Source organism: Seriola aureovittata, chromosome 17 (assembly GCF_021018895.1).
Source record: "Seriola aureovittata isolate HTS-2021-v1 ecotype China chromosome 17, ASM2101889v1, whole genome shotgun sequence".
In the NCBI taxonomy this organism is placed as follows: domain Eukaryota; kingdom Metazoa; phylum Chordata; class Actinopteri; order Carangiformes; family Carangidae; genus Seriola; species Seriola aureovittata.
In genome coordinates, this window is record NC_079380.1 from 7,338,395 (window position 1) to 7,352,664 (window position 14,270).

The 14,270-nt window shown below is 41.9% G+C and overlaps 1 protein-coding gene across 1 annotated transcript; it reads left to right on the top strand.

Annotated features, from left to right (window-relative positions):
* The first annotated feature begins 276 nt into the window (after positions 1 to 276).
* Positions 277 to 8,480, top strand: gfap (glial fibrillary acidic protein). Its single transcript, XM_056402357.1, has 9 exons — positions 277 to 945; positions 3,252 to 3,312; positions 3,413 to 3,508; positions 3,673 to 3,834; positions 4,059 to 4,184; positions 5,151 to 5,371; positions 5,468 to 5,511; positions 6,098 to 6,180; positions 6,403 to 8,480. Exons 1-9 carry the CDS (start codon positions 425 to 427, stop codon positions 6,442 to 6,444), a joined length of 1,356 nt encoding a protein of 451 aa, XP_056258332.1. The 5' UTR covers positions 277 to 424; the 3' UTR covers positions 6,445 to 8,480.
* The last annotated feature ends 5,790 nt before the right edge of the window (positions 8,481 to 14,270 follow it).

The following is a 14,270-nucleotide window of genomic DNA, read 5'->3' on the forward strand; positions in this document are numbered from 1 at the left end:
TCAAACTCTGTTTCTGTTTTTGTGAAAGCGCATGTGTGGTCAGGTTGAATTGGTGGCCAGACCCTGTCACACAAATTCCTTTTCATTCAGTTGGTACAGAAAGAAAGAGAGAAAGACAAAAAGGGGTGAAAGTAAGAGTGAGACAGGGAGTGAGTCAGAGGCCGGGGAGGAGGGAGGAGAGAGGAGAGGGGGAGAAAGCCAAGAAGCATTTGTAGTTGAGTGGACGAGCACAGACAATCCCTGGCGCACAGCTTTTTGAGTGTCATGTAAACCACCCCTTCGCTCTCCCTTTTTTGTCCCATTCACTGCCTGCCACCCTCCCTTCTCTCTGCCCCACCCTGTGGCCTCTCTGCTTTGCACTTGGGGGGTTCTCTTGCCTCTATAAAAGCTCTGTTTGTGCCCCGAGTGAGCTTCAGTCCCCATCATGGAGAGTCAGAGAGTCCAGTCCTCGTACAGGAAGCGTTTCGGGCCTCAGGGCTCCAGTGCCTCAGGAGTCAGACTTGGGAGCCTTCCTTCCAGCCGCTTCTCCTGGCATGGCAGCCCTCGCAACCTCACCCACTCCAGCCCCGTATCCAGGATCTCCCTGGGCTCGACCAACGCCGCCTTTCTCCTGGGGAGCCCCGGGGACCGACTGGACTTCTCAGCTGACTCCCTGATGAAGGCCCAATACAAGGAGACTCGCACCAATGAGAAGGTGGAGATGATGGGCCTGAATGACCGATTTGCCAGCTACATAGAGAAGGTGCGCCTGCTGGAGCAGCAGAACAAGGTTTTGGTGGCAGAACTGAACCAGCTGAAGGGGAAGGAGCCCAGCCGCCTTGGAGACATCTACCAGGAGGAGATGAGAGAGCTGCGACGGCAGGTGGACGGTCTCACTGCTGGCAAAGCTCGGCTGGAGATAGAGAGGGACAATCTGGCTGCAGATGTGGGAACCCTCAAGCAGAGGTAGGAGTAAACAGGGCGGGACTCCTGTGGGTTGATGTGATGCACACAGTGGTAAAATCTATCTTCTGTCTCTTCTTCGCTGTTAGTGTTTTACAAATTGGCAAGAATAATTTCTATTTAGCTTATTTGTACTTTTTGCTGATAAAAGTAGTGACACTTATGTTAAAGTTAACATTCATCAAAACTATTACACAGTAAGTTTCCTTGGAAAATAATATAATCTGAGATAAAGTATAAATGCAGAAAGATTCTTGGACAATTTTTTTTATATGTTAAGAATAGAAATAGACACAAACAATTCATTAAGGCTACAAACTATGACCAATGAGCTTATTAACATAAAGACAAAGTTTAAATTATCCAATCAAAAGACAGAGGAGGAGCTCTACCCTCCTTCTTCTGTGTACATGGGTTTTATACACTGACTTTCTAGTTTCAGCTTCCACTCTAGTGTGATTTTTCATACTCTAGTTTTACGAGGGTTTTGCATCTTGTCGGTTCAAAGCAAAGTAGCACCACCTATAAAATGTAAATCACCGTCACTGGTTTCTCACACATGTGTAGACAACAGGCTTTGTTTAACTTGGCTCTGGCTCAGTGTTGGTACTGTGCATTGGTTGTTTTTGGGATTTTGTCAAATACCAGAGGAAGAAAGATTCATTCAGTTAGACTAGCTTTGAAGTCTCTCAGAGTAAAATAAGACAGGTTTGTTGCATAGCTGAATGTTTTCTTTTTAAATTACAAATGCATTTATATGCAGATTTGGTTTGTCTCTGATTGGTTGGAATGCAGACCACTGTGCTCTGCCCTAGCTTTACTCCTGGATCCCTCTTTACAAACTTGATCCTGACTGAACCCCTCGTCGCATTGAGTGTGGAGGAATGAGGCTAACACAATGGTAGCCCTTCACAAAAGGAGCAGACAGCCAGGCAGATGTTCTCTTGTCTCCTGTTACTCCAAAACAACTATTCCCTCCAGTTGCATATCCAGCGTTTTTCACCTAAGGTGCACAAGTGGCGTGAATCTATAATTTAATTTAGTCGAGGAAGTGAGTGATTGAACGACCCTGAAAGTTTACTTCAGACGCCTTTCTGGCCTCTGATTACCACGCAGCTGCTGGTCCTCTCAAAGGACGCAGAGTGAATAGTGATGGTTGTGGCTGAGAAGGTCAAAGGTCACCACTTTTGTGCTTCCTACTTCTCTCCTCGAACCGATCTATTCAGCAAACTCTGCGTGACACTGTACAGATGTTACTCCAAGTCAGAGAATTTATGTTTCCATGACTCTGTGTGTATGGCAGATGGATTGCAGGGTGCTGTGTGTCTGTGTGAGAGGCTGGGCGTGTATATCCTTGTTGTGTGTGTGTGTGTGTGTGTGTGTGTGTGGGGTGTGGGGTGTGTGTGGGGGGGGGGTGCGTGTGTGTGTATATGTGTGTGTGAGCTCCATCCCGTGGGAAAGGCCTCTGGCTGTTATATTGGAGTGAATGTGTAATGATGCGTAAGCTGCCCTTTCAGCTGAGCCCCCGTCGTCCCCTGCAGCACGGGGAGCAGCTCTGAAGTTCACAGTAAAATCTGATCAAAATGCTTGAAGTATGTTTTCAGTCCTCACAGTTTGACTCTTTATTATACAGAAAAGTCTCATTTGAATTTCAGAATACTGTACATTTGTTTCTCATGAAGGAGGCGGCCAGAAAAAAGCTAAAACTGTTTTAGAGTTTATGTTAATTAAAAATGTCCCAAAGAATTGAGTTATATATAGTATAGGTAACAATGAATATAGGAATTATTAAGTTTTAGAATTAGTTTCAACAGAACAAATGCACATAACAAACATAAAAAAAGACTTTGGATATTGTAGTCATTTGAAAAATCTTGCTAATTATGTGAACAAATAAACTACAAAAAACTGGAATATTGTTCACGGGATTTTTCATGAACATTGGCAGAGAAATAAGTTGTTGTTGTTGTTGTTGTTGTTGTTGTTGTTGTTGTTGTGTGTGTTTGTGTGTGTGTGGGTGTGTGTGTTTGTGTTTGTGGGCCAGGTGTTTCTGATGTTGTGGGGACCTAAGTCTGTTTATGGGGACTTGTCTTCCACATGGGGACAAAAAGCAAGTCTACATAATGTAAATCATTACATTTTTAAAGTGAGAAGTTAAAGACATGTTGTAAAGTTAGAGTAAGGGTTAGGGTTAGAGGTAGTAGTAGTTACAGTTACAGTTAGAGTAAGTCTCCAGGAAATGAATGTAAGTCAATATAATGTCTTCTATCTTCATTTCAAGCTTTTATTCCTTCTTGTGATTTACTCAGGTTGCAAGATGAGCTTGGCCTCCGACAGGATGCAGAGAACAATCTGAATGCCTTCAGACAGGTAATTCTGCTTCCTGGAGTCATGATCTAAATAGTTTAGACATTCAATATATCTGACTGTCCGTGCTCATTCCTCTACGTGCCTCTTTGTTTGCATATAGGATGTGGATGAGGCATCTCTAAACCGAGTCCAGCTGGAGAGGAAGATCGATGCCCTGCAGGATGAGATAGACTTCCTGAAGAAGACTCATGAGGAGGTAAGAATAAAACTAAAAGAAGACGGATCGTGAGTGAACTTTAACTATAATTACTGTTAATTAACATAATATAAACAATCAATTTCTTTAATCACATCTGTGTAACGCATTTAAATGTTTACTCTGGTCTTAACCTTTTTTCCAATACCCTGTCCCGACCTCAGGAGCTACGTGAGCTACAGGATCAGATCATGGCCCACCAGGTGCATGTTGACGTGGATGTGTCCAAACCAGACCTGACTGCTGCTCTGAGAGACATCAGGGTCCAATATGAAACCATGGCCTCTTCAAACATGCAGGAGACAGAGGACTGGTACCGATCCAAGGTCAGAAGATAGATATATAGATATCAGATATGCCTTTTATGAAGTATATAGCACTGAGAAGTCGAGTGATACAGCATCAAATAACATTAGATACAATAGTAACAGTTAAATGAGGAGACTCATATATATATATATATATATATATATATATATATATATATATATATATAGCAAAGGACATCGCACAGACTTAGAGGCTGATGGACTGTTGTCTTTGCACACAGTTTGCTGACCTGACAGATGCAGCCAATCGAAACGCTGAAGCCTTGCGCCAAGCCAAGCAGGAGGCAAACGAATATCGCCGCCAGATCCAAGTGGTGACCTGTGACCTGGAAGCTCTCCGTGGGACAGTAAGTCCTCCAAACCACAGAAAAGACCGTGTGAAACATTGCCACTGTATTATCTGATCATTCGTTTCCAATCAGTGTCTGCCATCTGTGATGAGACATGATTCTTCTTCTTCTGTTTCATATTCAGTTACATTTTGTGATTCAAATGAGAGAATTTGACCCCGTAAGATTACAGTGCAGTCAGAGGGCAGTAACACAGTGGCTCTATCACAGTAGATCTGAGGATGTTTACATCCACATCAGGTGAGCAGTGTAACAAGTTGCTGTTGGGACCAAACTACCCCAATAAAACTTTTATGTTTTTTGATAATCAGTCATGCATTTGTATCTTTAGTATAGAGGTATAAAAATTCACAGATATCATTTTACTAGTTTGAGCACAACCACAAAAGGTGATTGATCAGCTGGTTCTATAGTGATGACACCACCTTACATGACTTGGTGGTAACTTTAAGACATGCTAATGGACTATAATTAGCCTTATGCTAGCTGCCATGTAAGGATCATTGTCCAGTTGCAGTGTTCAAAAATTGGGAAACTATAAAATAGGTTTGCAAGTCCTGCACTGTTCAGTGAACATCTTCAAACAACCTTAAAGCTGACTCTAACCTTGTGATCACCACTGTGCTGGAGAGCCACAAGTAGGAGAAGCAACTGTGCTAATACTCATGGTAAAAAGCAGTAACAGAAATTATAGAAGCAGCAGCAGAAGAAGAAGGCTGACCGAAAAAGTAGTTGCAGCAACAGTGGTAGTTACGGGTAGATTTGCAGTACCAGGGGTAGTAGTAACAATAGTAGTGACAGAGGACGCAGTAATGGAAGCAGTAAAACTAAAATTGTTAGTGTTGGCAGCAGAATCTGAGTAGAACATCAAGTGAAACTCAGTCAAATACAGCAGAGGCTGGTTGCTGGTGTTCATTACTGGATTTTCAGCTCATCACTCACGTCTTGTTTCTCCTCCTTCAGAACGAGTCTCTGGAACGTCAGCTCCGGGAGATGGAGGACCGCTTCGCCATGGATAGCACTGGTTACCAGGATTCGGTGGGCCGTCTGGAGGAAGAGATCCAGGCGCTGAAGGAGGAGATGGCGAGGCACCTGCAGGAGTACCAGGACCTCCTCAACGTCAAGCTGGCCCTGGATATTGAGATTGCCACCTACAGGAAGCTGCTGGAGGGAGAGGAGAGCAGGTGAGCCAGAGCCTGGTGGGACTGGTTGGATATGACACAAGCACCGAATGTAAACAAGTATATATGATATTGTGGTTCCTTATCTGTTTCCTCCAGGATCACTATTCCAGTTCAGAGCTTTTCCAACCTGCAGTTTAGAGGTCAGTATCAATTGTGACCCATGTCTTTTCTTCCCCTTATTGATCGAGCTGCTTTTGTTTTTACATACAATTTGAAAGGGGATCAAAATCAGTACAATCAGTTTATCTGGATAATATTTGTTCGTAGAAAAGTAGAAATTCTGGTTTGATGGTGAGACTATAGAAAAGGTTGGGGGTTGGTAAAAACAGTAGGAAATTCTGTCATTAGTTTTCCTGATATATTGTGATAAAAATAAGTCTTGGTGAACTGGAAATTTTAGCCCAATAGGGGGAAAAAATGAAGCCTAACTATCCTCTGGACACCATTAATACCCATAAGAATTGTCATAGCTACCCAGATGTGGTGACTGTCCAGATGTCCCCTCAATGTTATATTTTGGAAAACTGGATATTCTGGCCTTTCTTGCTGGATTCCCAAGGGGGTGACTCTTACATCCTCATCCTTTTAACACATTGTAATTACTGTATGTGATAGCACTTGAAGGCACAGTAAAATGACCTTTAAGCAGAAGATAATAAACGACCATCCACTGCACTGCAATGAATGTTCCCCTTTTCTCTCTCACTCCGTCTGTTCATACTCTAGAAACTAATCTGGACACCAAAACCCCAGAGGCCCACGTGAAGAGGAGCATCCTGGTTCGAACTGTGGAGACCAGAGATGGGGAGGTATGCGCTTTCACAGAACAACACTCACAGTGAAGCAGGCCAATCTGCACATTGCACCTCTTACCCAATCCCTCTGGAGGGCAATGTTGAACCCTTCTGCAGGTTTTCACAATCATTCACTGTGGCTCTCCACACCTGATGCCTTGTTAGACTAATACAAAAACTCACCAGAGATTTGTTTTTTTTTTTTAAACTCTGATCTCTTGTTTTTTTTTTTTCCAGATCATTAAGGAATCAACCACTGAACACAAAGATCTTCCTTAAAGTTTTACAACCAGCTCTCCCATCTCATCCTCAGTCAAAATATGAGGATTTTGAATTACATTTTTTTTAAATTTCCAAACCCCAAAGCAGTCATTACATCATTTAATTTTTCTCTACATTCATCGTCATCATTAGATTAATCTGTCCACTGTCCTACAACCATATCATAACCGTAAGATACTCTGAGACTTCATCGCTACAATTTCTGCCAAAAACATCCATGTTTAACTTTTTGTACAGCTCCACTGTTAGCTTGAGTTGGCTCTAGGCCGTAACAACTACAGGAATTGACCGGTAATCTGTTTAATTCTAACTCAGACTGACAGACCAGATTTTTAACATTGTTTCAGATTAGCTGCCATAGAGGAGGCCTTGAAATGTAGCCGTCGTGTTCAGCTAATATGTAGCGTGGTGGAGGTTGACATGTGGTTATTGTGTATGTGAAATTTTGCAAGGGAAGTACAAGAAGGAGTCGGGGGTTTGCAGATGTTAGAATTGGATTTAGGTAGGGGGACGAGAGACTTGTGTATGTTAGAGCAGCTTTTGGCAGGATGACAGGTGAATCTGGGCGCATTTTTAAACCTCGACTGGTGCTATCTTACATTTCATTCCTTTGCAGCGGCAGCCATCTCTGCTTAGGTGTCGCCTCATGTATTAAAGGTCCTGCACACGTGCAAAAGTGTTTTCAAATAGTCTCTCTTGTTACTGATTAGACCTGTTCTCTGGTTTGAATTGGACAGCGATATGCTGGGATTTGTCTGAGATCCGCTGCGGCCGCTCTGAATGTGTAGACACTGTGGCCAGGAACTGACTTTACAGATAGGTGCAGTGTTCTGCATGTAACTTAGTCTGACACAGAGAAAGTCCACTAAGCAAAGCCTGACAGCCCACAAGAACAGAGCAGGGTTCATTTGCATAATCAGACATACAGAGATGGTGAAAGGCAATAAAGGAGAAATCACTGCAGAGTCCAAAATGACACTAAAAGCATTCCAATTGTCTTGCAAATTTTTCTGCAAAATTGCAGTGATCCATTTATCTCACCTGTAAAAGCCTTTGCCTGAATTCTCTCTGAATCTCTTTGAGCAATCAATTTATATTCATTGATCAAAGTCCTGAGAAGAAGTCTGATCAGCAGAATAAGTGGGAACAACTGAGTGTGTAGGGCCATTAAAGTTTCCTACATGAATTTACCTCGACTCTTCTGCAGCCTTTTTTATCCACCACACATTCAGTCGGTGGCATATTCTGTCTCTTGAACACAACCTGATAACAGACATCATCATTTTTTGACACCAGAACGTGTCTGGGTATTCCCATTTGTCGAGCAGAGGTGACAGGGACGGAGGCTGGGTTGGAAGTGGTGTTTGGAAGCTGACTCGACCTTTGCCCTCCAGCTTCCAGTTAATCCACCAACCTCTCTCCTCCAAATTCACCAGCCAGTTTCTCTAGTGTTTGACTGATAGCAGAGCGAGACACGAGGCGGAGGACAGTGCTGGGAAGATAACCTGCAACAGAAATGGACCAGGAACCCTTGTGGAGGACGTTGGGGTAAAGGAGGCTGCATCTAAGGATGGATGGATGGACGTCACATCTCAAAACTGTAAACCAAGCAGCTTTGTGATTTTCTTTTTTTTTTTTTTGGGAGGCCCTGCCGACTGTAGCCGTGCCGACAGGTCCTGTCGCTCATGAGTGGTGCTACGCTGAAGCCGCCTGTCTCTGTGCTCATCGCCAAGGACACACTGATGCGTGTTCTCATGTGCCTCCCACCTTCTCCCCTCCTCACCTTCCACCACACAACCCCTCCTCCCCCCATTAACATGCAGCCCGCTCTTGTATTCTTTTTTGTTTTGTTTTGTTTTGTTTGGGTTTTTTTTTAGTGTTGATTTAAATAGAAATTCTGACTTTTGTAGCAAAGATGCAGCTTTTTTCAGAACAAACCTTTGCAGACGTGAATATAACATTAGTTTTGACCAATGCTGTAAACCATGACATCATGTTAACTTAACAACAATAAAACATTTTCTTTGTTAGAATTGATGCCTCTTGTTTTGTTTAATATATTTCAAAATGGTTGCTCCGATTTAACACTGACACAGTACATCATCATCTTTTCTATCTGCTGACAGTTAAGGGTATTAGAGGGCTGACAGAAGCAGACAGGCACTGTTCATCATAACTGATTGTTCCTGCCATTAGGCAAGCTGTACCGCCAAGCAGATGGGTTCACTTCCTTTAATGTCACAGCTCATTATGAGTGTTACTGTATGTCCGGGCAGAGAGGTACTTGTGGCCAAAAATAGTGTCGCCTGCGATGCAAATAAACACCTGCACTTGATGGATTGATTTTAATGAGAGGGAAGGAGGAAAATATTTCAAGGGATCGTAATCTAGGAATTCAATTCATCCTGTCCTCATACTCACTTTGGAGTTTGGTGTGGTTTGTTTGAGAGTGATGAAAGAATAGGTTCACACATTTTCAAGTGTGTCTTAAACCAGCGATCAGGTTCAGCATATGTGCACTGAAACAGTCCTCCTGTTCATGGTGTCCATTAAAAGATCACTTCCTAATGGTAAGTGATGGTGGGAAAAAAACTCACTGTCCATATTCATGAGTTATCCATCCACTGCAGGTCAGCAAAAAACACTAAGAGGGATTGTTTTACTTAAAAGACTTGATTTGATTACCTCTGCTAAGTTCAAATAATCCATTTGAAGCATGTTAATAAGAGCTAGCATGGGAGGGATGATTACAGCAACCAAAAACTGGTTCAGTGTAAATGCGGGTATGTGACTACAGAGTTGAAATAATACACAACACGTCTTACATTTTCCGTTACTCATATCCTTTTTAAGAGCTGTTTGAGTCTCCAAATCTTCTCGGGGGCTGCTTGATGATTGCAATAACAGAAATTTCTCCCAGTTAGGAAAAAGCTTGAACAAAATGACTCTGGCTGTGTCGTAGTCAGAATCCAGTATGGTGACTGTACAGCTTGTGTGGATTCAAGCAGCATTTAAGTGCCATATGCTGTGAAAAATCTTTTTGATAATGGAAAATTAATTGAAAAAAAGAGTTGGAAAAGGACTGGCTCAGAGCATGAGTGGCTCAGAGTATCGTCTAAATGAAGGCTCACTGCACAGAGTGAACATTTGTATTGATTCTGTGGGTTAAATAGAAGCATGAAGAGGAATAGAGGGGCAGTTGTAATCTAACAAACAGATAAACAGCATATATTGAGCACAGATCTCCTCCTCAGGCGGAATAAAGAGCTCATATGTTAGATCATGTCCTTTTTTTTTTTTTAAGTTATATTTTTGGGCATTTTTGCCTTTATTTTTGATAGTGCGGTGAGATAGACAGGAAAGTCAGGGAGAGAGACTGAGGGGATGACATGCAGCAAAGGGCCATGGGTCAGATTTGAACCCCCCCCCATGTTTCTGCTGTGTGAACCCGTCTCTTGTTTCTTCTTTGTCTCCGGTTTGTTTCTGTTTGTCTGTGATTGGTGGGCGTGGGCGTTACAGCTCCAATCCACACTTCCACCCTTGCACCTGTTCCTGATCAGCTCATCACATCACCAACACTCTGCAGTGTATAAAGACCGGCTCTTCACTCCACTCTTTCAGCCAACCTTTGCCCAGAGAAATCTTGTTTTTTTTTCTCTTTAATCTCATTAATTCCAGTTTACCTGTCCCTCAGGTCCACTCTCGCTCGCCTGTCCCATGTCCTGACTCATCCAGCTCACTGGTTTGTCTACAAAGGACAGCACAAGGTCCCTCTGCACTCAGCCTCAGCCTGGCCCAGTCCCTTGTCCTGCTCTCCAGCCCGAACCCTGAATCAGACATATACTACTGCTTGGCCCACAGCCTTGATGACATGTGGCACTAGTCGCAAATCATGCCTCTGTAGATAAACATGTTCTCCTCTCATTTTCCTTTGGAGTGGTGTGTGTGTGTGTGTGTGTGTGTGTGTGTGTGTGTGTGTGTGTGTGTGTGTGTGTGTGTGTTTTGAGGAGTGGCTCAGTGTGTGTACAGTACAGTACGTATCTCTTTTGCCTGGCTCTTATCAGGGGAATGGAGGTTCTCAGGTCTGCACTGAAGGTGACCCTGAGTTGAAGGAATTCCAGGCAGATAAAACTCTCTGACATCTGGCTCTGAAACACTTTCCCATCCAGTCCTGTTCCACACGGCTTTGAAGGGGTGAAAGGTGACAGAGATGGGCATTTTTAAGTTCATTATCTTTCCATAGTCGGTGCGAGGCAACAACAGCTGTCATGTAAGCGCTAGAAAACATGAAGAGCACGCGGTCTTGTTAGAAAATGCCAACCCTTTTGGTTGAAATACACAAGCGCAGACAATACATCCAGCGGATGTGCACATGACTGAAAATTTTTACGTAGTTTTCTTCCAGCAAGACATTCCTTACTTCCTTAAGGAATGCTGGTGTTGGGTCTCATTGGTGCAGCAAACAATTCCAACATAGTAGAAAGCACATACCACCACCAAGGCAGTATATATATTGTAACGCTAATGGAAAAACATCAAACATTTTAAAGCTGCATCTGAGCTGAACCTGCATCAAAATACATCACAGCTTTACTGAGGAGTAGTTTAGACATAAACCGATTAATCACATGACAGAGAACAACTTTTTTGACAAGTTTTCATTCACTTTATATAATTTTTGTGCAAATGTCAAACATCAAGTTTCTCAGTTGTGGGTTGTGCTACTTTTGGCTGTATAAATGGGTATAAATCAGTGGGGTTTGTGCCATTGCTGTGGACAAAACCAGCAGCTTGAGGACATAAAATTGAAGTTCATGATAAATTGATTTATCGAATGATAAAAGGAGACAAACTGATAATAAAAACAATGCCCATAATATACAGTATGAAAGAAAAATTTGGGATTTTCCAAATTTGATAATTTGATTAATGGTTATGGACAATTAGTTATGCCCTGTCTTCATAGTGTTTCTCAGTACTCTTGATGACCTACTGATGCAGATCCGCACCAAAAACCCATCGCCGAAATCAACGGACATCTGTGTGGTTAGTATACTTCACGTTTTTGAGACATCCTGCTGACCAATAATCACACAATAAACAGACAAGGTAAGGTTCTCATATGTGTAAATAGCAGGTATGACAAACTAACATGTGCCTTCTGTCGTGCACATTCCTGTCTCACTTGGCTCTCACACCAAAGGGTCATGGGAAGGCATGTGTGCTCCTGGGTTAATTTTAGCCCTCATTTCATCAAGGCCATTGAGACAAAACGCAGACCAACCACCTCAGTCGGTCTACCAAACCTTGAACCCACTCCCCCTCTGATCTCCAAACACCCTTTACGGACTGAACCACTGTATCAGCGAGCATGTGCTCATACAAAATACTTTTCTTTGGACAAAGTGGAGCGATGACTTCTCAGATGTGTAGGTCACCAACCTGCCAGCTCAGCAGGTCATGAATGGTCTCCTAATGGTCTGTTTTGATGATTTAAATAAAGATAGGTCACATCTTAGACTCTGTAGAGCTCAGATATCCTATGGAACTAGAATGGGACTTGGTAGCACACATACCTCCACTAAGGCCAAACATTTTCTTCCCCCAGATCCAGATTGTATTTCAGAAGTTATACAAAGTCATAGATGTCGATATATTTAGATCAAGATACAAACGTGATTTCCTGAGACATTGACGAAAACGCCCTATCTCGCAATGTTACAGCAAGTGATAACAAACTCCAAGATCTGCCCCTTTAACTGGAACTGTCCTTCCCTGACCTGATCACCATCCCTCCATCACGTTTGTAAATGAGTGATTCAGTTCTGTAGTTTTTGTTTAATCCTGCTGATAAATAAACAAACAAACCAACAGAGATGGATGAAATCATCCTTGGCAGAGGTAATATATATCATTAAGTTTTTTAGATTAAGTCAAAGGAATAAGTGCAGGTGTGTGTACCCACCAAGAGGCTGACCTGTAAATACCACTCAGCATTCATCAATCAGACTCAGTTGGTCAATGAAACTTCTCTATGTTGTTTAACAAAACTAACAATGCTCAGTGTGTCTCAAGAAGACACTTGGAGCCTCTCCAGGTGACTTTTAAGTGGGCACGTAAATGAAACTCTGGCCTGAATGTCGGCTCTGTCTCAGAGTTCACTGCTGGTACCTGTTTGGGCGCAGGGAGAAGAGACTGGAATCCAGGTGAAAACACAATTGATCAAAATTGTATCACAAGTCCCAAGTCTGACTTTGTCACATATGTAATGCAGATTGAGTCAGGTCACTCAGGTCCACTGCAGTTTGCATGTCTGCCTGTGCTACAGTAAAATCTAGACAGCAAATTGCCCGTCTCACAGTCTCAGGCCTAGCAGAGCACCTCATCGCCTCACCAGACTGTACAACCATGATTTATTTTCCTTTTTCATTTTTGACCCTTTTTTGGGTCTGTTTCTGCTTTATTGGCACTTCTCCAGCTCATCAGTGCGAGTGATTCATAATGTTGTAACGAAAGAAAAGAAGGAATATCATAGTGCATCCTTTTGTGTCACTGAAAGTAAATCTAAAAAACACAGACACACTCCTTAAACATACAAACTGAAATTGTTTATTTTTTTAAAGATTTAAAGGGGACGCCAGACTAACACACACACACACACACACACACACACACACACATACAACCGTACAACACAAGAGTGTCATTTCAAAGCTTATCATGGCTATAGTGTGATGGCAGTCACAGAGAAAGAGGATGCTGCTATTTTGAGCACAGAGACTTGTGATGTCGAATAAGCAGAGTAGAGCGATGGGGGTCTGCACTCTGTCAGTGTCAGACCACTGTCAAGTCATCCACACTGCAATAAACACAACTTCAGTAGATGGATTCCAAAATAAAACAAGAAATACTTTCTATTTAACTATTGGCTCATGCAAAGTCTCCAAATCCTAATATATCCTAATAAATATTGTGCCTCAAAATCCTTGACTGTGAAATTTGTTGTTTTCTTATTTTATAACTCTTAAATGCATAGGCCTATTTTTAGATACCATCCTATGCAATCCTAAAATATCTTGAGCTTGATCTTGATAATTGAAATTTTGGGGAATTTGAGAGAAATTTCAGGCAACTATAACAAAAACCGGGCAGTGTATCTTTTTAAATACTTGCCTCTTTACTATATAAATATAAAAAAGAGATATAAAAGATATAAAATCTTGTTATTTAAAAAAAAAAAATTTGGTCGCACCAATAGCAAATTTAGGGACTATGAAAAATAATTTCTGGGTGAAGAATTTGAATTTAAAATAAAACTGAAATGATAAGTTAATTCATTGGAAGAAAAAAAAAACAGCATCTAAAAGCAAAGTGGAATAAAAGCCAAATATGATTGGGTTCATGCTTCTAAAATGTGAGCATTTCCTGTTTTACTCTGCTTTAAACTGAATATCTTGATTTTGTTTTCATAGATTAAACGATTAATTAACTGTTTAGCATAATCATTAACTGATAAAAGAAACAATTGTTGGTTGCAGCTGTAATGCATATAACATTTATTTTATATGGTATTTGGGGGGCACTGTAACAAATTTTGAGACTAGCCTATATCAAATAAATAATCTGGGTTTACCACACCAAATTGGCGGAGGGGTTACCATGGCTAGACGAAGACCTATTAACTCATAAATCTGCTACCAAGCCTCTGGAGAGATCTAGAAACAAACTTCACCTTAAGCATGTTTCCGGGGAATGAAATAGACTTTATTTTGAAAGACTAATTAAACCTCACTTCCACTTTGTCCTTGCTCACTCAGGCTGAC